The 25,601-nt window shown below is 36.1% G+C and overlaps 1 protein-coding gene across 2 annotated transcripts in view; it reads right to left on the bottom strand.

The window, feature by feature from the left end:
• The window catches only part of LOC106148768, a 125,886-nt gene that overhangs the window by 18,925 nt on the left and 81,360 nt on the right, over nucleotides 1–25,601 (bottom strand). Inside the window, exons 3-4 of one of the 2 annotated variants that reach the window (XR_001234445.1) lie at nucleotides 24,766–24,876; nucleotides 10,271–11,243 (exon numbers count right to left, since the gene is read on the bottom strand). Coding sequence is in view for 1 of the 2 variants with exons in the window: in XM_013515323.1 (XP_013370777.1) it covers nucleotides 24,766–24,876 (111 nt within the window). In the remaining variant the exon portion in view is untranslated. Of the gene's footprint in view, nucleotides 1–10,270; nucleotides 11,244–24,765; nucleotides 24,877–25,601 lie in introns of those variants that run through there. The other variant, XM_013515323.1, reaches the window with a different exon arrangement.

Raw genomic sequence — 25,601 nt, 5'->3', positions numbered from 1 at the left:
GTACAGAATATACATTCTTCTAATGTACGTGAACATTGAACCTGGATAGATCATACTGGGTCAAAAAACAAATGTCAGAGAATATCAAAGGATTAGAAATACTAGAATTATTTTCTGTAATTATGTAGCTAAGTAGTAAATCAGTCAGGTAGAAAAATTCTAATATTTAAAAATTAACAAATCAATTTCTGGGCTGGGGATTTAGCTCAGTGGCACAGCCCCTGCCTGGCAAGTGTAAGGTCGTGAGTTCGATTTGCGGTACCAGAAAAAAACAAACAAACAAACAAAAAATCAAATTCTGAATAATCCATGGACCAGTGAAAAAATTATTAAGAGATTAGAAAAGATTTTGAACTAAATGCTAATAAAAACACATTTCAAGATTTGTGACATGCAGCTAATGTCCCAGAATTGGAGAAAGCTTTAAGATTAATTATCTAGGTTTCTATGTTAATAAGACATTGTAATTATTTTAATATAATCATAAGATTGGGTTTGGGGATTTAACTCCGCGGCACAGAACATGCCTGGCAAGCTCGAGATCGTGAGTTCGATTCCCAGTACTGGAAAAAACAAACAAACAAACAAACATCGTAAGATTATTTTAAAAAGCTAGGCATTTTCCTGAAAAAATTAAATCTAGAAATTTCTTTTCACCCAGCTATTCTTCTTTTAGGTACTTCCCCAAAGAGTTAAAGACATATTACAGTAATATATGCATACCTATATTTATAAGCAGCACAGTTCATAACTAAACCTTGGAAGCAGTTTATATGTCCATCAACTTATGAACGGATAAAGAAAATGTGATATTTACACACAGTGAAGTACTACTCTCCAATAAAGAAAGATAAATTTGAGTTATTTGTAGGAAAATAGGTGTACTTGAGGCCATCATGTTAAATGAAATAAATTAGTCTCACGAGCTTAAATATTGCATCAGAAACTCAAAGGAGATCAATCACAACTGCCAGGCAAGCCATGAAAAAAACTGTTCCAGCTCCCAGAAGGCAAGGTGCTAAGGAGAGCCACACAAATTGCTAGGCAGAGGGATTGAAATTGACATCAACCTCCTGAGAGTATAAATAACCATGCTGTGGTGGTTGAACAGTTCCTTTTCCTCTCAGCCGGAGAGAGGGCTCCACCTGACCTCAGCTTTCTCTTTATTTTTCCATCCTTGCACCATCCTTTCCCCCAGGAACTTTGAGAGCTGCACTGTACACAGCAGCCTAGAACTCACTCAGTGTAACCAAGGCTGTGCTTAAACTTGCCACAATCCTTATACTTCAGATGCCCAAGAGCTGGGATATAGGCATGTGTCACTACAATGAACTCTGAGCCTCATGTTCCTTTTCTGAAGAATGTTCAAAATAATATTACCTCAAAGATGGGCATATAATGAAAACTTATTAAAGTAAAAAGAAAAGATGACTTCTCTCAAATCTAAGGAAGTTGCGATACCAAGATTGCATAATTTTTGTAAAAATAATAGAAAAAAGAAGCATACTTTCCAGTTTATTTTATGAAAGCAGAATAACTGTGATACCTGAGGAAGACAGCAAAAGAAAATTGTACACTGATTTCCTTCCTAAAAATCCTTCACAGACTATTAGCACATTGAATTTCACAATAAAAGTACAATACAAAATGGCTAAGCAGGATCAGTATCATTCAGGCTTATGTCCCTTACCTCATAGAAACACCTTCAATTAATGTTTAGTATTTTATTTTTTGGTTTTTTTCCGGTACCGAGAATCAAACTCACGACCTCATGCTTGCCAGGCAGGCACTGTGCTGCTGAACTAAATCTCTAGCCAATACTGTTTAGTATTTTATTGTTTTAAATTACCCTCTTAAGGGGCCTATTAAAAAATTATTGATCATTTCTAGTAATTCATGGTGTTTCTCTTTGCTCTTTTAAGCACTTTTTGATCTATGACAAAACATGTACTTTTCATATGAGGTCAAATTCAAGAAAAATTAAAATGTTTACAAGTTTCATTTTTTTTCTGCTCAAAATAAAAACTTAATTTTTAAAAAAGAAATTGCTCTGGACAAATGCTGAATGTACCACATAGACTTGTCTATTTCATCCAAGAGAAATACTCCAGTGAGACTACTGGAAAGGCTTTCTTTCAGACACAAAAATGAACTTAGGCATTTTTGAATATCAAAACAAGAACGCAACTTCCTACTATTCGTCTCTCACATTCCTCAAATGCTGTTTAGATGATAAAATAAATTACCCTATTTTATCCTTGAAGCTTCTTCTTTAAACAGGCATTATTTTCATCTAAACTGTATGACTTAGGCTTGGGCCAAAGAAAATGGAGAGCAGAGGACTACAGAGAAAATAACTGGTGTATTTTCCAAGGACCTATTGTGTATTCAGAAGTGCTGTAATCACTGTCTAGATAGCTATCAATAGATGCTATGAAATCATGCTGGATTTTCCTTAGACCTGAAAAATCTTTTCTCTAAAATTTATGTTCTGATTGAACTAATATTCCCTTTCCTACTTGATTCTAAGACCACCTAATGAGTTTCTTTCGAAGATGATCGTTATTTTGTTTCACTAGTCAAAAGCAATACAGATTCATAATTCACAAGTCTCAACAAAAAAAGCAAAATTGTCAGCTTTAAAAGAGGAAATGAAGTTGACAAAGTCAGTGTGAGCTATGCATAATCTTATAATTTAAATAAACTGAATTTAACATCAAAAATAATTTTTGAAAACAGTAGCTACTGGTCAAATTAATGATTTTAAAATACTAGTTGCATAAACATAATAATTAAATGAATTAATTAACAGAACAACAATAAGATGACATTTTTGCCTATGAAGCTGGTAGAAATATGGATACAGAGACATTGTTAAATAGGTAATTACACAGACAGGTAGGTACGTAGGTAGACAGAAAGGCATAAATGCAGCATGACACAATGGTCTACAGAATCCGTACAAGTTGGCATTCTTATTTCTTTTGGTGTTGTAAGTTCAAGCGATCTTTTGGGGATGAATATAAGAAGTGGTAGTGATATTATGTTCTTTAAAAAAGTAGGTTTTTTATGGGTAAATATATCCAAGAGTGATCATGCAAAGCAGGAGGGAAATCCATGTTTACAGAAAATATTCAAAGAAACATAATTTAAATAAAAACTTTACAATGAACTACACATTCAGCAGTAGAAAAAATGTTAAATAAATGATGTCATATTCATTCAGTTAAGTATTATGTCAGTTAAAATTATTATGAGAATAATGATTAAAAATTATGATAGAGTAAATCATGTTTATTAAAAGTCATTTACATAATAGTCTTAGATCTTACATATATGTAGGGTTAAGTTAACCATACTTAGTTTGTGGTATATTGTATTTCTCAGTCTGTTACTCCTATTCTATTTTCTCTGTGATGCAAATATATAAATTCTAACCACTCTTTTGAATTGCTTACCTTTGAGCACCCCCTTAGGTGTTCACATTGTATAAATAAATAAACTTTTTCTTCTGTCTTCAGCATCAGACCCATAGTCCACAATGAAAGAAGGAAGAAATATGTAGTGCAAAGGTTGTGTGTCAACAATTCATTCAACAAATCAATGATAAATAAATAATATTTTAAGTTAAGAATATAATAATTTTCCCCAAGTCCTCATGCAATAATTTTCTGTTTACATCTTATTGGCCAGAATTCTGCTGTGTGGCCATCTCAGCATCCTGGAGCACATATGGGAAGGAGTGACTGCTTTTTACTGGGCCCACGTCCATGCTGAAAATAAATCAGTTTTGTTAGAAAGAAAGAGAGAGAAACACAAGTTTTTTCGCACCATGTATAGTGAAGACCGACTGCAACTACAGCCCTGGAATTCATATAAGAAAAACACAGTAAAGAGAAAATAAAAACTCTCTATTTTATCAGAAAACAACCTGGAAAAAAAAAAAAAAAAGAAAACAACCTGGAAAAATCGCAGTTAAAACATTTCAACTGTAGTTGCAAAATATTGTAAAGGGTAACTTAAGAAAGCATTTTAACCTTAGGGGTAAAAACTATTCCTCCATTGCCTCGCCTTATTTTTCTTCCTTTAAAGCTGCAAGCTTGCAGTCTCTCTTCAACATCGTCTGCCTTGTTTGTGCTGCTGTGTCTTCCAGCATCCTCAGCAGCTGTCACGGAGATGAGGGACTCACAGCTGGGCTCCAGGCACAGTGCTCTCGGTCAGCCTCAGTGGGTCTGCTACTGACGCATTGCCTCAAGACATGGTGAACAGTGGTCATTCAAAAAGGGTTAGAAAAGCACCTATTTAAGTCTAACTTCTAATTTTACAGAGAAAGAAACCAAGCAAAAATGAAGAATATTAACTAAAGAACCAAAGGACTATCGGAGGCTAAGCCTTATTTCGTTTCTCTTTATATTTCTATCAGTCACCTTCTACGACGTCTTCAACAGGTTGTCAATAAGTTAACATTACGGTTATTATTTAAAGAATTGTGGCTATGAGGGGTTTGGAATGGTACTTTACCTTTTGAAATTCAGTCCATTTAATTACTATATATGCTTGTAAAAAATAGTTTTTGCCTTTTTTTTTCTGGTTTGAGGTTTTACTTTTATACAAAAATGCCTATATTTTACCTATTTCTCCAAAAGGAATTCATAGTAAGATCAATGATTTATCCATGTGACAACATGCGTTTTGAAAATCTACCAACTGACACTGTGCTGGACACTTGAAGTCTTTGCTTTGGAGATCTCAGAAACTTCTTTTGTGCCTGGAATGGTAATTAGTATACCTGGTCATATAATCAGAAAACACCTCTCATTCCTATGAAATTTCTTCAGGATTTTGGGAAGGAGTGGTGAAGATTTTATTGCTAATAACTATAATGATGGTATACACATGATTATTTTCTTCTATGCAGGAAATAATAATTGTATTTGCTATTTTCAACCTGCATTGACAGAAATAATTTCCACTTAAAATCATAATGATGAAGCTACAAAGTATGACGTTTTTAATGTCCCTACTAACCTCAGTTTAATATCTTGTTTTGGATTTGATATAAGATAGAATGATGAAATTCTTACTCATTTTAATATATTTGGCTTATGATTTTAATTATACATTCATTTTTTTTCCTAACAGCTTGCAAATGTTTAGTATTTTTGTCAGGATGGCCAGCAAGGATATGTGTATTCCCTCATAACATTTGCTCTGAATTCTTTGTTTATTATTCTTAATAACTTCTTGAAAATCTTAATCAGAAAAAACATTGTAGAACAAAGAACTCCAGCCTCGGTCATAACATGAGGAATTGATTTTAGCACTCTGAAAATATGCTGAAGGATAAGACCAGCAAAAATAGGGCGGTGCTTCAACAAACTCTTTTCTGTAAAAACAACAGCTGGATATGCCTGGTGCCATGAGTGGGGGAGGGTAAGGATGGAAAAAACATGTTTTTTTAAAGTGTTGGAAAGTTTTTAGTGAAATCATGATGTCACCAGGATATGTTTTGTCTGTGATTCTAATTTGCATATGTTCCTTCCCATGGAACTATGTAAACTACAAAAGAATGTTTAATGGTACATTTTGCCTTGATTTGGCCAATACTCTTGAGTCCATAAAGCAGACATCATGGATAAAGTATTTCTTTTGTAGATTTTCTCAGAGTAAAAACTAATGAAAAAGGAAAGAAACAGGATGTGGAAATAGCACAACTTTATATTGTACTCATAGAAAAAATGAGACTGTTTTGCATTCCTGATGATTGGATCCCATTTTAACTTTGTATTCACATTTTCTTTGTGCTTTTACTTTGAGATGTGTATTCATTTTGTTATTTTTCCTGTCATAATTACTTATCCATTTTGTTAAATGCTTGTCTTTGCTTTCAAAGACTAACAGATTCAAATAAAATATATTTCTGATAAAACTTTGGCTGTTTGTTTTAATATCAATTTAAGGAATGTCTTGCTGGAAAGCAGAGTTATTTAAGCAGCAGAGAAAAGAGTGTGAAAATCAAGAGCCGTTGTGTTTAGTATTCCACACAGGAATTTTAATTTTAAAAGCACTATGTAAATCTTACAAACATGGTTCTGTTGTCCCTTTAGTGGCCATGTAAATCTCAGGATATGAATAAGACAGTGGGGGAGAATATTGTATCAGTCAGCTTTCCCATTGCTGAACACAATATCAAGACACTTGGCACTTAAACGAGAAGAGGTTTAATTTGACTCATGTTCTAAGGGGATTCAGTCCATGGTTTGCTGACTCCAAGGTAGAAAAATCATGGCAGAAGAGCAAGGCAAACCAAAATGTTCAGGTCCAGCAGCTGAGAAGCAGGGCAGCATGACAGCACAAGAGATGAAGAGGAGAGGGACCAGACATAGTACCCAAGCTTGTGCCTCCATACCCCACCTAGGCACATTTAGAACTGTGCTTCACCAATCCTTTGGGAAGCTCCCAAGCCAATCAAGCTTAACCATTACAAAGGGGAAGTCACACAAAGTGAGCTTAACTATCAATGTGCCAGGTACATCTAATTCCCTTAATGTGTTTGCATATGCTATGGTTAAAAATGTTTTTTGGCATTTATTGATGAGTTTAATTGCTCATAATATGGCTGATTAGGTTATCTGAAGTGCTGATAAGCAAAGACTGCTGAGTAAAAATATTTCTTAATGGAATATTTTTTATTCCAAAGAGAAAAATCAATAAAAATGACACAGAATTTCAAAACAAGATGATAGGAAATTAATAATTGTTACTACATTGCATATTGTTATCTTTAAAGTAGTTGCTCAGATTACCAGATATAGGCATGCAAAATGATCACACAATATAAATACTAACTGTTCTTTTCAAGTATATATATATATTTTTTTTTTTTTCTCTTCCTTCTTTTCTCCTTTTCCCCATCCCAGTTGTTCTTTCCTTTTGAGCAGTTACTTTCCCTTTCACAATATCTGTTATATGTTTTGGATCTTATTTCCTTTTTCAGTTTCTTACACTAGGGAGAAAATACGATGCTCACACATGCGGGACTGATTTGTTTCACTTATGAATATGGTCTCTAATTGCATCCATTTGCTTATAAAAGCCTCAAGTTTATCTTTCTTTATAGTTGAGTAATACTCCATTGTATAAAAATACCACATCTTTTTTAACCATTCTTCAGTTGATGGGCATTTGGGTTGTTTCCAATATTTAGCCATTACAAATTGTGCTGCTATAAACATTGGTGCATGTATATCATTGTGGCATGATGTTTTCAATTCTTCTGAAAAAATACCCAGAAGGGAAATAGCTGGGTCAGATGGGACCTCTAATCCTAGTTTTCTGAGGAATCTCCACACTGATTTCCACAGTGGTTGCAACAGTCTACACTCCCACCAGCAGTGAAGAAGGGTTCTTTCTCCCTACAGCCCCTCCAGCACTTGTTCTTGGTTGACTTTTTGATGATATCCATTCTTTCTGGGGTGAGATGGAATCTCAGTGTTCAAAAAATCCTAAAAAGCATCAAAGAGTTAGTAATATAAAACAGCTTTTTAAGATAACTTTAAACAAAAAGTAGGAAGGAGAAAGAGTAAGGGTATTGGTGCAGCCACTTTAAACACGAAGCCCTTTTTTGAGTTAAACTTTGAGTTGTGAGATTAATACCAAGGCATAAAGACTGAAGTCAAAGCTTAAGGTCTGTCCAGGGTTCAGGAGTCAAATAGCAGCCCTTCTCTTAAACTGCAGCAGCAAAATGTATCTCCTCAAGATTAGAAGGAGTGGGACTTACACCATCTTCACCAGTCTCACCCTCAGGAGGGTACCAGATAATTTATTTTAACTGTGAACCAGATCAAGCAAAAAAACACTTCCTGAGAAGCTGTAAACATGCGCCAGCTATCTCACGGATTTGTAGCAACAATTAGCACTACTTGTGATCATCTCTAGTGGAAACTGTGACTCTAATTTTAAAACTGCTATTTAATCATTGAGATGACTGGAAATAGTCTCAATATGTGGCAAAAACAAACGTCAATACTTTATGCAGGAGCCTACTTTCATTTTAGGTTTCAAACAGTTTTACATCCTCCACCCTTACTTCTACCCCAGCCATAAAAGAACGTAATTTGCGTAGTGAAAAATAACCTAGCATGTAAGGAAAAAAATACTGCATGAGCGGAACAAGCAGAGAGAACAGACAACGTAAAGATACCTTCAAAAATTTTTCTTCGATTTTTGAAGGAAATAAAAGTATGCGAAGTCCTCTGGGTCTTCAAAGCCTCGCTTGCTTATGCCCTTGGACAGAATACAATCAAACCATTTCTCACTACACCATCTTCTTTGTTGACCCATTTTTTTTTTTGTTGTTTACAAGAGAAGAAGAAATCTTATGGCCCTGAAGGGCCTCCTTTCAACTTTTCTCAGGAAAATAGTGAGATAGGAATGGATAAACTTTGTTAGTTTGTAACACAGAAACTCAAATTGCTGTTTCCCCGAGGTCAAGAATTATTTAATATCAGCAATTTTGTATGGTGCAATCTAATGTATTAGTTAAGCTAAGCTGGTATTTCCAAGGGACCATAAGTGCAAGTAATCAAACAAATGTGGTTTAATTCTTTCTCAAGTAATAATCCAGATGTGATCAGTTTGTGGCTAATGAAATGACTCACTTATCTTCAACTGGTATTTTTCCAATTTTCTCTGATTTTCTCTCATTTCATATGCATAAGTACAGTGGAAGATGAGGCCTAGAGCAAATAGGCTTCTCTAATAAGAGAAAACACACAAGCTGAGCATATTTCACTTGCATCACAAGCAAATGGCTCCACATTCAACACAGTTGCTCTTAATTTCAAAGTCATGTTCTTAATAATTGTCTTTTTCCTTTAGTGAAATTTCTGCTCCGATTATTATTCTTTTGTCTGTGGTCTTTTGGTCTTTTGGCTAGTAATCACATCCAATGGAATATTATAAATACACAAAGACATGTATACGCACACACACATATTCCTTACATATTCATTTTTCACACTGACAAATAAGCAATTCTCCATTTCCTGTGTTGCAGATAAGAAGTTTGACGCTAAATATTAGTGGTTTTGCTTAGCAAATTACCACTTATTTCTGTTAGGAAGCTTATTCATGTGTCTTCTTGGAATTCAGGGGTTTTGTCGGGATGTATGTCATTTTGCCTTGGTCTGTACTGATGTCTTTCCTGGAATTCATGGAACTTTTCCAATCAGAGAATGTAAATATTTCCTCTGCTTAAAGAAATTTTAAAAAGTTTCTTTTCAATAATTTCCTCTCCAATATCTATTGGTTTTCCTTCGTCTGGAATGTGTTTTTTCCCATTTTAGGTTTCTTTGCAAGATGGGCCGTATTGCTGGGCTTTGAGAGAAATTACTCCGGTGATGCTCAGAATTCAAGAATGTAATTGGGTCAAGCTGTGTGGGGTTGTGGGGGTGAACACGGTGCAGGACAGTGCGATCACCCTGGACCCCAGCAATCACCCTCTGCACTGTACACATTAGGATGGATGGGGTGCATGTGGCTGGTGGGGGGCAAAGCTGCATCCTGGAATGTTCTAGGCATAAGCGGACAGTAAAGTCAGACTTAGAAGACGACAAGAGTGCTCTTGGTCAGTGTACTGTGAACTTGACTCACTTGGAGGGAATTCACTCCAATGGAGCAGGCTTTAGTAAGATCTTTGAGGCCGGTGTGTTTATCCCTCCCTTGAGCATGAGATTGCTCTCCCTGATTCTCAGTCTCCTGACTTTCTTCTGAATCCTTTAGATGCAGACAACTTGCTCAATTTACCCAAGCAGGTCTGGCTTCAGGGCGGATCATCTGTCAACTGTACCAGCTGTGGATAGTTGTCAATCTGATACTCAAGCCCTCCTGCCTCTGTCTTACAATTCCAGTGTGTATTTATACTTCTTGCTCTATATCACTAGACATCTTTTATTACTTCATCACTAAGTTCTTTAAATTACTTTTTATTCTCTTCACCAGTAAGTTTTATAGTAATTATTTCCTCTGCAATTCGCCATTATTTTTAAAATTTAAAAATCATGTTTTCCAAATTTAGAAAGTTAGTGGTGTTTGTGGTGTTCGTGTCTGTGTGAGTGTGTGCTGCACACACGCTGCCAGTAGCTTCTCTTTATTTTATAGTATGGACCCCTTGCTTTTTCTTCTCATTTCTTGGTCCCGGTAGGGTGATGTTTATTCTGGGTCATGTGCTGCTTTTTCTCCTTTTGGGTGCTTTCCCTTAAGTTAGTTACTTTTTTTTTTTTTTAATTTAGTCCTGGAGCCATAAGTGCAGCCAGTGTGTGTGGGTGGTGGTAGATACCGATGAGGTCATGCCTTCCACTGGAACATTTTATGTATTGGTCAGTGAGTGACCTGTTGTGGTCCCTTGAGCATGTCTGTGTGCTCCTTGTTCTTCGTAGAACATACAAGTGCTGGCACTCTTGGACTTCAGTGACCTGTCCTGACTCTAGCGAAAGGCTGTGTGGAGGCCGGGAAAAGGCAGGGAAAAGGGCACGTTCTTTAGGAAGCTCTGAGGAGGGACAGTGTCTCTCATTCGTGGGGTCAGAGTCCTCAGAGAACTCTTCTTCAGGGATCTGCTTTTGTCCTCACCTCAGCCTTTCTTTGGCTGATGCACAGAAAGAAAGTATATATATATTTACATATATAATATATGTTTATATATATATATTATCTTCATGCACTTATTAGGATGCCAAGGATTCCAAAATGTGTGCATATTGGTTAGCAACATGCCGAACTACAGTGGAACCTGACAGACCTGACACAAAAGGAAAATTCAGTGATACCCTTCATGCCTTTACTGATAATTTCAAAATATTTCTTCTCATCATGGATTTTCGTGAATTTTTATCTTCTAAAATATTGCACTGAAATATTATTTATTCTCCTTACTGAAGTTTGGGTACAACTTCAATTTTTATATCCAAAAGAAGGGCTGCACTCTCCTCACCCTTGGCCCTCCCGATCCTGCCTGCTTAAGCAGCTCCGGAGGTCACGTCCTACTGCCGTGGGACCAGCGTGCAAGTAGGTGTGCGGCTCTTCAGAGGAGGCTGGCAGGAGTTTCTGAGAACCATCTTGAAAAATATTCAAAGATTTTCTAAAAGCAGGACAAGGAAGATATGTACGTACTATCTCATCTTCTCCACGTGTCTCTCTTTGCCATTCATGTTGTTTTCCACTATATACAAATTCCAACATTAATGCTGTGTGTAGGAAAAAAAATCAAGTCATACAGAAGGATTAAAACAGAACTAAAATTAAAGTCATTTCCCTCACTCAAGTTTCCTTCCTCAGAGGAAAAGAAAGAATAACTAGTTTAAGTTTGGTTACTGTTATCTGTTTTGGAAATTTTTATTTTATTATTTCTTTTATTAAGGCTCCCTCTTTTTTTTTTTTTTTTTCCTTAGTTTTCCCTCTTTCAGGAGTTCTGCTTTTTTTGGTTTTCTTTCTTTTTTTTTTTTTTTCCAGTACAGGGAATCGAACTTAAGACCTTGCATTTGCCAGGCAGGCGCTGTGCTGCTGAGCTACATCCCCAACCACTTTCAGGAGTTCTTGACAGTTATGTTCTGGATCTTCCAAGTGAAATTCTCTTATATTTGTTTTCTTTCCTTGTACTCTTTGTTGTAAAAGAGTTCCTCAGATGTTATTCTCTAGTAATTTGTATTTTTCCTTCACGGTTTGGCAATTGTAGTTTTAATTTTCATCAGTTCTTTTTCTTGTTTCTTTTTTTTTTTTTTAACAGCAACCTGCTCTTGCATTATGAATTAGTGACAAAATATATAGAATATATTACAAATAATAGTATGAAAATATATAAAGCCAAAAACTGATCATGGTTTAGGCTTTCAAGGGTTTCTTTAAGAAATGATAATGGAATGGAAACTTAAATGATGCTAAAGAATTCCTTGTGCCAACGAGGAATTACCTAGTCAGGCAGAGACGGAAGGGAGAGCAGTATGGAAATGGGTTATGGTTAGAGGATTTGCCAGTTAAAGGAACAGCCCAAGGCAGCCATGATTTCTTCTCTGCACACAGCTTTGAGGCAATCCACACATTTGATATGTTCTCTCACACTCTCATGCCTGGTGTTCTTTAATTACAATTTTATACACCTCATTGACATAAGACATTTAGAAACTCTTAAAATCTATGTATGTTGGCTTTTTTGTTGTTAATATTTTTGTACAACAGCCTTGTTTTTCTGTATTACTTGAAAATGCCTTCAATATTTTCAGCATTTTAGAATTTATGTCTTCCTTTTCTTATGACAAAATTGGAAAATGCACATAACCATAGTAAATAGTTTATTCAATCTAGGATGCACTAATTCTGGCACATATTTATTGTTAAGACATCTTATTGAGATTCTATTTCTAAATTTACTTTGGGATTATTTAAATCATGAAAGATTTCAACATATGTTGAAGTTCCCATTATTACAATATGTTTATTTATACTCATAGTTTTGACATTGTCTAGCACTATAAAATAGTATTCTATAATGTTTCATAGTTTTGATCCTTTATCAGAATCAGATTACTGTAATTTTTCTTTTTACTTTTTAAAACTTGAATCTTTTTTGTCTAAATTGAAAGGACTTCTACATTTTCCTAATAAATCATTCTCTAGCTTGTGTGAAAATACTATTTTCTATAGTATTTAAGGAGGATGTTGTAAAAATTAAGACTCGTTTTTTCATATAACATGAGAAATATTATTTTAAAATTCAGTTTAATATACTAAACTATTAAATTTGAAATTACATATTTTTTGTTTTAAAAACTCTTTTACAAACCATACCTTGAGTTTTACAGTAAGATTTACAATGGTTTACATTTACCTACATGGGTAACTGTTTTTAATTATATTATGTCATCTGTCTCCTTCAGCTCTTTATTTTCATTAATCTCTAGGTCCTAATTTCTTAGGGGATCTCCTGTGTCAGATACTTTATGATTTTTGCACACATATTGCCTTAAGTATAGAATTTGTTATTGTCATTTCTATCAAAATTAAATGGTTATTGATTCATCCATTTGTTTTCAAGTATTTTGTTTTATAGATGAAGTTTCGAAAGCCTAATATAATCCCTTTATACTTAACACACCTGTTGAACCTGGCTATTTTTTACACTTTTATGAATTGTAATACAAAAATGTGACCAGGGTACATGTAAGTATAGATATTTTTGCTAGAGTTCATGGTAAACTCAGTCAACATGCATACATAAAAGGCTATGTTATCTTCTACATTCTATACATTTAGTGTAGTAGCATATATTATTTTTTAACATAAAGTCCTAGTGATAGTCTAGCAAGTAGTTAATTATTTCAACTAGTTTCCTTCTTTCTACATAGTTCTAATACAAAATAACTCAGGTGACTATATTAAGAATTAAATAAAACTGATCAATCTCCTCGCTTCCTGGTACCTATCTTCTATTTTGCTGTAGATGTATTATGCATGTGTACCAACTCCCCACAAGGAATGTAAACATTATTACTGCAAATATGGACTAGTAAAAACTAAAAGCTGAAAGAATTTTTTAATGCTGAATCTTAATTTTTTTCTTCCATCAGATTTTATTGGTACAATTTAGATATACATAATGATCACATTCATCATAGAAAATTTGTACCTGTACATGATATAACTTGATTCTTTTTTCCCATTCCCCGACCCTGCCTTTAACTCCTTCTCCTCTCCCTATTTACAAAAGCTTTGTTTTCATTTTTCCTTCTCTTACTTTTTTATTTTTCCCTTCTTTCCTCTCCTCCACTCCCTTGTTCCCCTTCACATTTGAACATTTTCTTCCTATTTCATGGAAACTAATTTACATTTTAGTCCTATTCCCACTTTGAGAGACTGAAAGAATGAGATGAGATAATTCAGGTAACATTAAAGAGGGTGTCTGGTACATGGTAAGAACACATACGAAAAGGGAACATTTTTCAGTTTGGAGACACTTAATTTTTTTTTTCTTCTTTGTAAATTGTACTCCTTTTTTTACTCAGAGATAGCTACAATTCTTTTGTCTCCATTTTCTTTCCATTATATTTATCAAGTACCTCAATTCTTGTTACTTCTTTCTTTTACATTCTGCTAAAGTTTCAAGTTTGCCTTCAACTTCACTGCTTTCCATTTCAGTTGTGTGAATTTTACTTCTCACTGCCGCTAGCGCTGGTTACAATTTGCTCTTTCATTTCTACATTCATGCATCCTATTTAACCTGTGTTCTTGTTAAACTTCTCCTGTTAGTAGCCTCTACAGAGTACCATTCTTGCCAACAAGAGTTGGCTTGAGTTCTTTTGAAAATCTCTTAGAATGCTTTTCTATTTGTAACAAGTCAATTTTTCTTACTTATTTGAAGTTGATGTTATTCCATTCCTTTCCATTCTATTTGTAGGTTCATGAAGAGAGTTTCTCTCCTCACTTGAGACACGTCATGGTCAAGCCATACTTACTGCTTGTCAGCGGAACCTGATTACACCTGTCTTTGCTTTCTTTTTGGCAAATAATTTTATTTCCTTCAGAGTATAGAAATAGTTCAGCCTACCCTTCCAGGAGAGATTATTTCTGAGTAACATTTTCTAAGCCTTTTTCTGCTAGAGCATTCCTGTCCTGTATAATGATAATACCACAGATTTAAAAAGGAGGGAGGAAGGTGATCCATTCACAAGCAATTTTAATAAATATTGTTGGAAACTTACTTGAATGGGCTGCCTGTGTCCAACATCTTAGAGTTGACACATACTAGTGTATGTTATGAAGTCAGACCCCCTGTATAGCTCCTATTATAATTTGTAAGAAATTAATGTTCCACAGAAAAGAGTTTAAGTAACAGAACTCTAGAACCTGCTGGCTCTACAGAGGTGGAGTGTAACTCCCCCAACCTGTCCATAGCCTGGTCTTCTGATACTTTGGCTTGAATAACATCTGGAAAACTACGTTCTATTACATATTCTGTTATCAATGTGCTTTCTATGTCTTCCTGTCTGAAGTGTTACCATTGTGGGTCTGAACTGGTCTGTGTGTCACTTCTGGAGAAGTCTGCTGTGAGAAGCTGCTGAGCTGGGGGAGCCCTGTTTTCCCTGAGCTGGCTGACGTCCTTTGCTGCCACCAGCGGGCAGGGCCATGGATGCACTAAGCTCCTTGTGGATCGATGCATTGACCTCGGGCTGTTTTCTTTGCAGAAATAGGGCAAAATCTCTCTGTCTTCATACCTGGACATATGTGTATCTCATTCACAAAAGCACCACCTAATTTCAAATGTTTCACAAAGATTTCAGAGGAGGACTCTGTATTTTTCATGTTTGTGTGTGTTTTTATTTCTACACACATGGTGTCCCCTGAGCTTGGATTTCAGTGGACACTCATGAGAGACTGATAGGATGTATTCAATATGGGACAAACAACTGAGAGGTCAACCTCCTTGGTGCAAATGCCTGGTCCCCTCTTCTCTGTCTGTAAAGACTTCTTGGTCTTGTGTGTCCTAACCCTCCCGGTGGCTGTGCCACTTCACATGCACAGACAGGCTCTCTTTCAGAGTACAGCCCCTCCCTACTGCTTTTCCACAATGCAGATTTCCTTTCTCCACCAAAGGTTTTCAAGGAGACTTCCTGCTCTGCAGAACACGTTGAAAATAGAGTGTTTCTTAAAATAGTTTTTTTTTTTTTTTTTTTGAGACAGGGTCTTGCTGTGCAGTTCAGTCTGGCCTTGAATTCACAGCAATCCTCTTGCCTCAGCCTCGGAAGTGCTGGGATTACAGATGTGAGTCCCATGCCCAGCAAAAACAGGTTTTAATAGTAGACTGACACCACAACCTTAGAAGTTTGCATGTGAACTGAGAACACAAAATGGGATGAAGCAGGTTTTCTAATGTTGTATCATCAATAGTAACAGTTTGGGACCAGAATTTAAGCTCTTTTTTTTTTTTTTTTTTAACTCTACAGCTCTTTTATTTTTCAAAAAAATATTACAAACCATGCTGCTTCTTTATTCTATCTAGTCCAAGTAACCATCCATAATTCACTCAGACATGATTCTGCAAGTTACAGTATTATAACAGAAAACAATATTCTTTCCTGAATCTAGTGAATAAGGCCAACAAGTTGAGGGTTAGGCTGTAAAAAATAAATTAAGCATAAAAGAACTTTAATAAAGATGGCTAAACTACAATGCTTTATTTCTAAGAAATTACCATAAATGTTAGCAATAAAAATCTGACAACTATTATTCTAATTCAAAGAAAGTGTTTTAAACTACAATAAATGTAGAAATGTTTATGACTACTACTGTTTATTAACAAATTATTGTCACAGCAGTAACTGTGATGAAGAGTTAATGGTAGATGTAGCCACATACAGTGAAGAAATTATTTCTTTACCTCACTGTTATTTTTATGACAAATGTCCCATTCTATTTATTCAGTAGTCATCGGGTATTTTAAATGTCCCATAATCTTTCTCCATTCAGCTCTGTTTTTAAGATACTTGAAACGACAATAAAAATCTCATTTCTGTTTTCTAGCTCAATATTCTATTCATTCTTTTCTTTCTGCACAAGAAATTTCTTAGGTAAATAAAACTCATAGAAAAGAGGTGCATCAGAAGAAACTAATTCTGATAGTTTGGTTTTTCTTTATTCATTTTGAAGAAAAAAGATAAAAAAAGTTACAAAATAACAACAATGAAGACACAAACAAAACAATAAAAAAAGTAAAAACAATACAGGATTTGAAAACAAGATGATAGGAATTAGCAATAGTTGCTATATTACATATTGTTATCTTCGACAAAGTTGCTCAGATTACCAGATGTAAGAATGCAAGATTGATCAAACAATTAAAGACAATGACAAGTAGTAAAAAAAACTTAGAAATGATAAAGAGCTTCATTAAACAAGATACTAGGAATTCAGCAATGGTTGTTATATTGCATACTGTTGTCTTCAGGTTAGTTGTTCTGGTTACCAGGTATAAGTACGCAAAATTGGTCAAGAGAAAAAAGAAAAAAAAAATTAAGTTTTTTCTGTTCCTTTCAATAAACCAATAGACATCAGCAATATACCTATCTCAGCTATCCTTGTATATATGTATACATATATTTTTTTTTCTTTTAGTTTTAAAGAGGGTTGCTCCAAATTTCTACTAGTTCGTTGAAAAGAACAGTTAGTGCTTATATTGTTTGAGCAATTTTGCGTGCCTATACCTGGTAATCTGAGCAACTACTTTGAAGATAACAATATGCAATATAATAACCATTATTAATTTCCTATCATCTTATTTTGAAATTCCTTATAGTTTTTATTGTTTTTTTTCTCTTTAAAATAAAAAAGAAAGTTGCTGCTCTCTTTGCAAACAGACTATCTGGAAGACAGCAGATTGTAGGCCCGGCCGCCTGCTGGGCAGTAGCCTGGGCACAGCCAGTCTCCCGCTGCCTCTGGCAACCAGGGAAAGCATTTGCTGCTGTGTGCTGCGTTCCCTGCCCCACGCAGCTAAAATGTCAGTGTTGCCCTGCTTTAAAAAATGGCCAGGGCCTTGCAAGTCAGGAGAACTGGAATGAAAGGCTAATTTATTCACATTAATTTTTTTGATTAAACTTAAATTCAAGTCCTCTGAAGCAGCCGTTTTATGCCATTGGATCATCTGCTCATGGCCAACTGCCAAAAACATTTATCCAAAATAAAAAGGAATTACAAGCCAGGCAATCTAAACTTCAAAACAAGGAATCCCTTTTCAAGAAGTTCACCCTACCAACCGGTTATCTCTTATTCATTCAAAATGGGTTTGATGGGGGCTGGGGATTTAGCTCAGCGGCAAATCGCCTGCCTGGCAAGCACAAAGTCGTGAGTTCGATTCCTGGTACCAGAAGAAAAACAAAACAAAAACAAAAAAACCCGAAATGGGTTCGATATTCTGTAGGTGACAAGGCTTCAGTTATTAAAAACTATCAAGGAGTAGGTGGTCTAACAAAAAATGCTTGCTGCACAGTTTGAGAGACTGGAGACCCATAGTCCAGGGCCTGGCAGATTTTGTCCCCTGAGGCCTCTCTTTCTGGTTTGCAGGCAACCACTTTCTCCCTGTATCCTCATAGGACTTCATTCATTCATGTGCACCCCTGGTGTGGACCGGGTTACCCTTATGCTCATCTCATTTAACCACATTGCTCTTAAATACCAGGGAATGCAATTTCACTCTTTGGCTCTGGCCTATTGTCTAACTGGCCCATTTGTATCACTTGAATTCTTTTGAGATTGAAAACACCAACTGTTTTTGTACCCTAAGCTGAAGGAGTGGCAAGCAATGGTTGTAAAACTAAGGAAATAAAAGAAAGCAGTGAGCCAAAGAGTGCGAGAAATGAAATTGACTGTGCTGCCTTCCCGCTCGACGCCATTATTTCAAAAAGCCTCAAACCAGCAAACAGTTCAGCAAGCAGCTGGGACAAAAAGGCAGAGTCCATTAAGCCCAAGATTAGAGTCGTCAAGCTCTAAATCTATTTCTGAAAATGTTCTTGGCTGTGATTATTCAAACATGGAACCAGCTTGAAGGGAATTAAAAGTAAATGTACTGCACTTTGCAAAGAATGACTGTGACAAAACACACTTCCATAAAACAAAATAAACACCAAAATCAAGCCTGTAGCCTGGCAGGAAGAAACTGACCTCTCAATGTATAGCCACAGAAGGGAGGCAGGAAGAAGTGAACAACAGCCAGGCCTGGTTCACAACATGCACACCCTCAGAAGAGGACAAAAAAGAACCATCCTTGTAGCAGAGGTGGGGCCTCCGAGGCAGTTTGTAAAATGGATTGTATTTGTTTTCTGTGCTGCATAACAAAGAGCTGAAAATTAAGAGGCTTCCAGCAATATATATTTATATGCATAGTTTCTATGGATTGGGACACCAGAAATGGCTTCCTTGGTCCTTTGCTCAGAGAATTACAAAGCTTCAAAAAAGGAGTAGGCTGGGCTGGGTCATCCTTGGAGATTTAACTTGGGGAGCATGTGCTCCTGACCTCTCAGGTTGCTGACAGAATTCATTTCTCTATGGCTACAGCACTGAAGCCTTCATTTATTTCATTGCTGGTGTGCGCTCTCTCCCCCAGAGGTTATCACGATGGCTGACCATGTGGCCTTCTCCTGCATAGCCACCTCTTCACGATGACTTCCAAGGGACACAGAGAACACATCTGCCGGCATGCTGAAGTTTTAGGGAATGTTATGTAAGCATAAATATAATACCCCACCTCCCTTGCTGTAGTAACTCTTTTGGTTACATGTACTTTGCAGTTTCTGTCCACAGTAGAGGACAGAAAATTACACAAGGGTTTGACCAGCAAGAGGTGAGGGGGTCACTGAGAGCCTGTCTGTCCTTGAGAGTTTTTTTAGAGAAAGTAACCTGGGCTCCTTCATGGCCTAAAGAGTTTCCTCTAGTATTAGGGGATCTAGTCTTTTCTTTTTCTTCCCAGTTAAATTTGATAAATATTTTGGGTCAGAGACTTCTGTATGTCTCCCGTTTCCTTCTATACTGAATTTAGGGAGCATCTTTATTAAGATGATTTGGTTCTTTATGTACTATTTTGCATTTGGTATATCGAAGACAGATACTTTACATGTTAGTTCATAAATCAATCCCAAAAAGCACATTTGGACAGAAATCCCAGAATTAGAGCTAAATACAGTAATTGTATAGTCTTTAGGGTTCTTGCCTGGCTATGGGATGAGTGTGTTCATGAGTGGGAAAAATACAAGTGTCACTTTGTGTAGCCAACGAAGCAGCTTTGTCAAAGATTATTAGTTGTGTGATAGCTGATCCATTCTTACCATCCTTTCCTCTCAGTTTTTAGCTGGAACTGCAGATGATAATGAAGACTAATAATTAGTAGGCAATACAACTATATCAATTAGGCAATACTACTAATAATTAGCAGGCAATACAACTTATTCCTCAGAGTGACTACATGTCTTCTAATGCTCAAGGCTGTCCTACACAGCACAAGACTGTCCCATATCCCACAAGACTTTTGAGTGTCTTCTCTTATATTTGTGTACATGAAAAATCTATTCACAGTTATCTGGGCCTAAGATCTAACCCTGATCTTAAAATAATATTAAATGCTTTTGCATGGTTTTAACGTACTTTGTGTTATCCAAAAATGCAACTACCATGAAAATGGGGGGATGATTTTATTTTGTTTTGGATGGAATCTTACCAAGAAGGTTACTGTTGCAGAAAAATCAAATCACTGAGATCAATGGTCCTTACTATAAGTTTTTTTTTTTTTTTTTGACACAACTGAGAGACAGGACAGAGGTAAGAGAAGCCTTTACTGCAGGTGCAGGAACGCTATAGGAGAATGCAAGAACCCTTTGAGGAAGAGGCAGGGGAACAGTGAATTCATTGAGTTGGGTTGGGGGTGGAGTTCACATTGGCGGTTTAAGTGTTGGATCCAAAGCTGATTGGGGAAGTGTTGGCTCAGGCACGAAAAAGAAACAGGAAGTTGAGGTTAAACTGGGAGAAAAAGAAGATGGAAGTTAGTCTTCAAGCGACGTGTTGTTGTTTTTTGGACTTCTATGCCATGTTGTATTAGAAATTCAATCTCACTGATTTCTTTTAATTTTTACTCAACTTATTTGTAGATGAGATATGAGGAATGAATGCAATTTTAATGAGTATTGATTAATATTTTGGCTTACATTAGTGAATATAATTAAGGGAAAATGAAGATGTACGGTAGGACTTTACTCATTAATCAGTAACATGATGGAATTCTATGCTGAATTAGTTAATGGATTTCATATAGACAAAGATTATGTATTATTTACAGTATACCAGCAATGACTACAACACACTTTTAATTTAAAGTGCATTGGTAGCTTTTCCTCCTTCATGTCCATAAATGTAGACAATAACAAAATAAATCAAGCCTTGATTTGTAGTTTTTATCTATTTCAAAAGTACAAATTAACCTAGCATGAGATTTTAAACTATCAATGTGACACCACTGAAGTAGAATACAGAAAAAATCCACAGTAGCAAGCATTGTTTAGTATTTGTAGCAGATAGTTAAAAAACATGTAGAGCATGTGTAATATACTCAAGGACAGAAACAACAGTAAAATGCAATAAAATAATGAATTTTGAATATTGCTTTTATTTTTAAGAGCTTTAATTATAACTTCATAAAATTAAATAATGCCTTTGAAGAAAACTGGTCAGCAGTATTATTGGAAATTTAGCAGTCAGTTCCCAAGAGTCGGTCCAAGTTGACACTGACACAATACTGGTTTCACCCCAAGGATACAAGACTGATGCAACATGGCAGAACGAGCCATGTAACACACAATTAAGAGGATTTTTAGAAAGCCATGTAGTCATCTCTCTATATGACTAAGAATTTTTAATAAAATTCAATATTCAGTCACAATAAAAATCTGGCAATCCAGTATTAGATTAATGAGATAAATAGTATGTACAAAACTCTACATCTAACACAGCTAATACGAAAGATGGTGGTGAGATACTGAGAAAGCGAGGGTAAATGAGCAATAACAAGGGCAGACTAGGCCAGTGTGACCCAAAGGCAGAACAACAAGTGAGCTGGTGGCAGCCATAGAAATACTGAAGTTACTGTGGAAGCCTCAAACTTCACAGAATGAAAATTTGTGTGAAAGGCATTGGCTTAGAAGCCCCATGAGGTACCACTACACTCGTCCTTATTAAAAGTGGCACTTCTGGAGCTGGGGTGGAGCTCAGCACTAGAGCATTAGCTAGCCTGGGTCAGGCCCTGAGTTCAATCTCTAGGACTGAAAGCAGAGGTGCTATTGTAGAACTAAGACAGATGTGACTCTGCAGACTGCAGTCAAGTTGCTCCCTCTCTTAGCCAAGAAGCAGTCAGTTGGCATCCAGATTCTGCAGTTCAGCCAATCAGATATGGTGTTACTTTTTGCTCCTTTCTTTTGAAACTGGCAGAACTTTCTTAGAAAGGCAACCCCAGGAAACGTAAAAACCAGAAGTCAATACAAAGAAGTGAAATAATTCAAAAAAGTTTAAATCTATAACAGTAGCAAGTTTGGAACAATCTAATAGTTTTTTTGTGATTTTTTTCCTCATGATATTTAAAGCATTTATGAGTATAGATATGCTATATTTAAGGTTTTAATTGAATATTTCACACAATTTGATTAAGTAGTTTCACAAACAGAGAAAATTTAATGTGTGACTTCCATCTTGTTAATTGAGTGAATATTGCTATGTAGAGGAATGCTACTTGCTTAGTATTAGATAAATGTTAGTGTACACTTCATAAGGAAAATTATTAATTAAGAAAGGTAGTAGTGAATGCCCACATCCATACATCAGACCTATTCAGACACTGAGAAATCCATCAAGAATATTCACTATGTTTAAATTCAAAAATACTCACACAGTTATTTATTATAGTAAACAATGCTTAGTTCTAATTTAGGATTCTGGTTGAAATTATCACCCAGTTATTGAATACTAATAAAATCATTTGTAAAAATGAAACACAGGGGCTGCGGATACAGCGTTTGTATGCCTGGCAAGTGAGACGTCCTGAGTTTGATTCTCAGTACTAAAAAAAAGAAAAAAGAAGAAGAAGAAGCACAAGGTATTCACTGAAAAGAACTATGTGAAAAGAGCAGGGGATAAAATGGTTTGTATAATATAATATTCAAAATTTTATGATTATAGATATTCAAACATGTTTTGGTTTTTCAATTTCAATTAGACTACCAAGAAAATACATATCTTTTTATAATAATCTAGTAAAGTCAGAGAATAGACTACAAAGATCTGATCATACAAATCTTTCCTATTTGTAATTTTAAAAATTCTGTGAGTGTGATAGAAGTATTAGTATGGAAATAATTGGAAAGTGCAAACTACAATTATTAGTAATATTCTTTGAACTCAGAAACATTCTTTTAAGATACAGCCTTGCCACACATGAAATTTACTCTTGTATATAAAGGTCTTCCTGCTATGATAGAGGGTATGCATGTCTGTACAACTCAGTATGTTCAGCTGTAAACTGAGAGGGGCCATACTAAATAATTGACAACACCCCAACTCCTCAAACTATCCAAGATTTGTTACAGATTTAAAGCTGAGTGGAAAAAAACAGAAAAATATCATCTGTAGAATTATGTATTTCTGTGATTAGCTCTCTCTTCATCAATAAGCATGGTTACCATAGGATAACTAAGCAGTTGAAATAGCCTTATCATACTGACGGGCCATTAGAATTATACCTTTTTTAAGTGATATTTTCCCTCTTTCCTTCCCTCTCTCTTTGTTAACATTCTACTATCTTTACTTCGGGCTTCTTTTGGATTAGGTCTTCTACTGGTCTATTAATTAGGTAGCACATAACAGTACAAAGAATATTTGTATGGATATTAGAAAATAGTCTTAGTAAATAAATATTACATTGATCACTTCCAGAGAAACACTTCTGTAATGAACACAAAATTTTAGAAATTAAAATTAACTGTGTGATTGAAACATTTGTACTGTTGGTCGTTATATCATTGCATTATTAGGTTGCTGTGGTTTTTGCTGTCAGTAAGACTCTTTCAGTAAGTATGGGCATATCTCGGAGATTTAGTGGGTTTAGCTCCAGTCGCGGCAACAAAGAAAATACTGCGCTGTAAGAAGTCACGTGAATGTTGCTTCTACAAAGTTTTGTTTGCACCATAGCATGTTTATCAAGTGTGCAATTTCATTATGTCTAAAAAACAACATTTATACTTTAATTGAAAAATACTTTATTGCTGCAAAGAGGTAAGGAGCACCTGAGCTATTGTTAAAATGACGTCAATAGATTTACCCACTGAAAAGTCGTCACAAAACTGTAGTGTGTAAAAACACACTGCCTGTAAAGGGTAGTAAAGCAAAGCCTGAATACACCTCACTTATTTTCTGCTCGGTCTTTCTTTATGTAAATCATGGAGTAACAATCTCTTTGAAAGCCTGGTTTCTTTGTAAATGACCAGTGTCCAGCAAAAAGACTCTGTTGCTTTAGTTTAGATTTATGTGTTAAAAAGATCCTGGACTTTAATATATTTTAGTTTATGTATTTTAACCTACACGTGACATATTTCAACATAAATTATGGTTTCACATTTCTTGAAAGTGGTTGGCTGTAAAGGCGTTAGGAAATTCTAGGGAGCAAAAAACAAGGACGAATAAAAGTGAGACTTTCCCTAGCAAACCAGCTGAGCTTCGCCGGCGGTCCCAGGTCCGTGCCCACTTCTCCAAGCGAGCCCAGCCCCCGTGCCACTTCCAGGAACCTAGTCCTGCTACTACTGTGTCCCCTTCCCTGGAGGTGAACAAGGATGCGTGACAAAGGGACACGGAGTCAGTTTAATATGCAGGGAGCCGGGGATCTCTTGCCTCCCGGACACAGAAGAGCCCCAAGCCTCTGGGTCATCCTGTTTTTATTCACTGAAATATGGGCACAAGCAACCAAAGCAACCCAAGATTCATATTATCCGTTAGTGCACACTCAGGTAAACACTTTAATCTCATCCCTGTGAGCTCTGCTCTGGAAGCTGCAATGTACCCTCACCCTGCATGTTGCCTTTCTCCTTTGTGCTCACAAAGTAGGCCAATTAGGCCTCAGTTCACTTCTGGTCCCCCAAAACTTTCTCTGTCCCCTGCTCCACCATAATAACGTCCTCTGAGCCACAATAAACTGACCTTTTAAAAACTTGCTCCTCAGTTGACTTGTCGTGGCTTGGGATCGGTGTGTTTGCTGACTGAATGTCAGACTCCCATCTAGACTGTCACCTGTGTGACTTGGCCCAGAACCTGGCATAGAAGAAGCAAGAGGCAGAGTTGAAACAGTGAGTAAACACACAAAAATACCACACATGCATCTGGTTTGAAAAAAAAAAAAAATGGGACAGAAACCTAAGTAGACTGGGAAAGAAAAGGCTGAAGGACGTCATTATAATTTTGTTGCAAATTAACCCCCAAAATTATGACTGTATCCAGTATATTCTAGGCTACAGTTCTTGGCTACTATAGTTTGTTTAATTTAATTTTCACATCATTGCCTCCAATTTCAGTTTTGATATCTCTTTTTTTTTTTTGAGACAGGCTCTCATTATGTAGGCCAGGATGGCCTTAAACTTGTGGGGATCCTCCTGCCTTAGCTTCCGGAGTGCTGGGGTTACAGGCGTGCGCCACCACACCTGGCTTGCTATCTCTTTATAGCATAGTAAGCTAAAGATGAGAGAATTAAATAACTTGTCTGAAGTCATTTAGCTAGCAAAGCTAAGTATGAGCATGTCTGATTATAGTGATGTTAAAGACTGAACTGTGTCTCTCGAAATTAACAGGATAAAGCCCGCCCGCCTCCCAGTGTGACTATCTGGAGACTTTCGAAGTAATTAAGCTTAAATGACAAGGTAGAGGTGCATTGCTAACCCAATAGGAGTTACTTCCTTATTCAAGGAAAGGACAACACACACACAGAGAGAGAGAGAGAGAGAGAGAGAGAGAGAGAGAGAGAGAGAGAGAGAGAGAGAGAG

The sequence above is a fragment of the Chinchilla lanigera genome, unplaced genomic scaffold, assembly GCF_000276665.1.
Source record: "Chinchilla lanigera isolate Chin_1 unplaced genomic scaffold, ChiLan1.0 scaffold00027, whole genome shotgun sequence".
NCBI lineage: Eukaryota > Metazoa > Chordata > Mammalia > Rodentia > Chinchillidae > Chinchilla > Chinchilla lanigera.
This window is presented reverse-complemented; position numbering and strand designations above follow the sequence as displayed.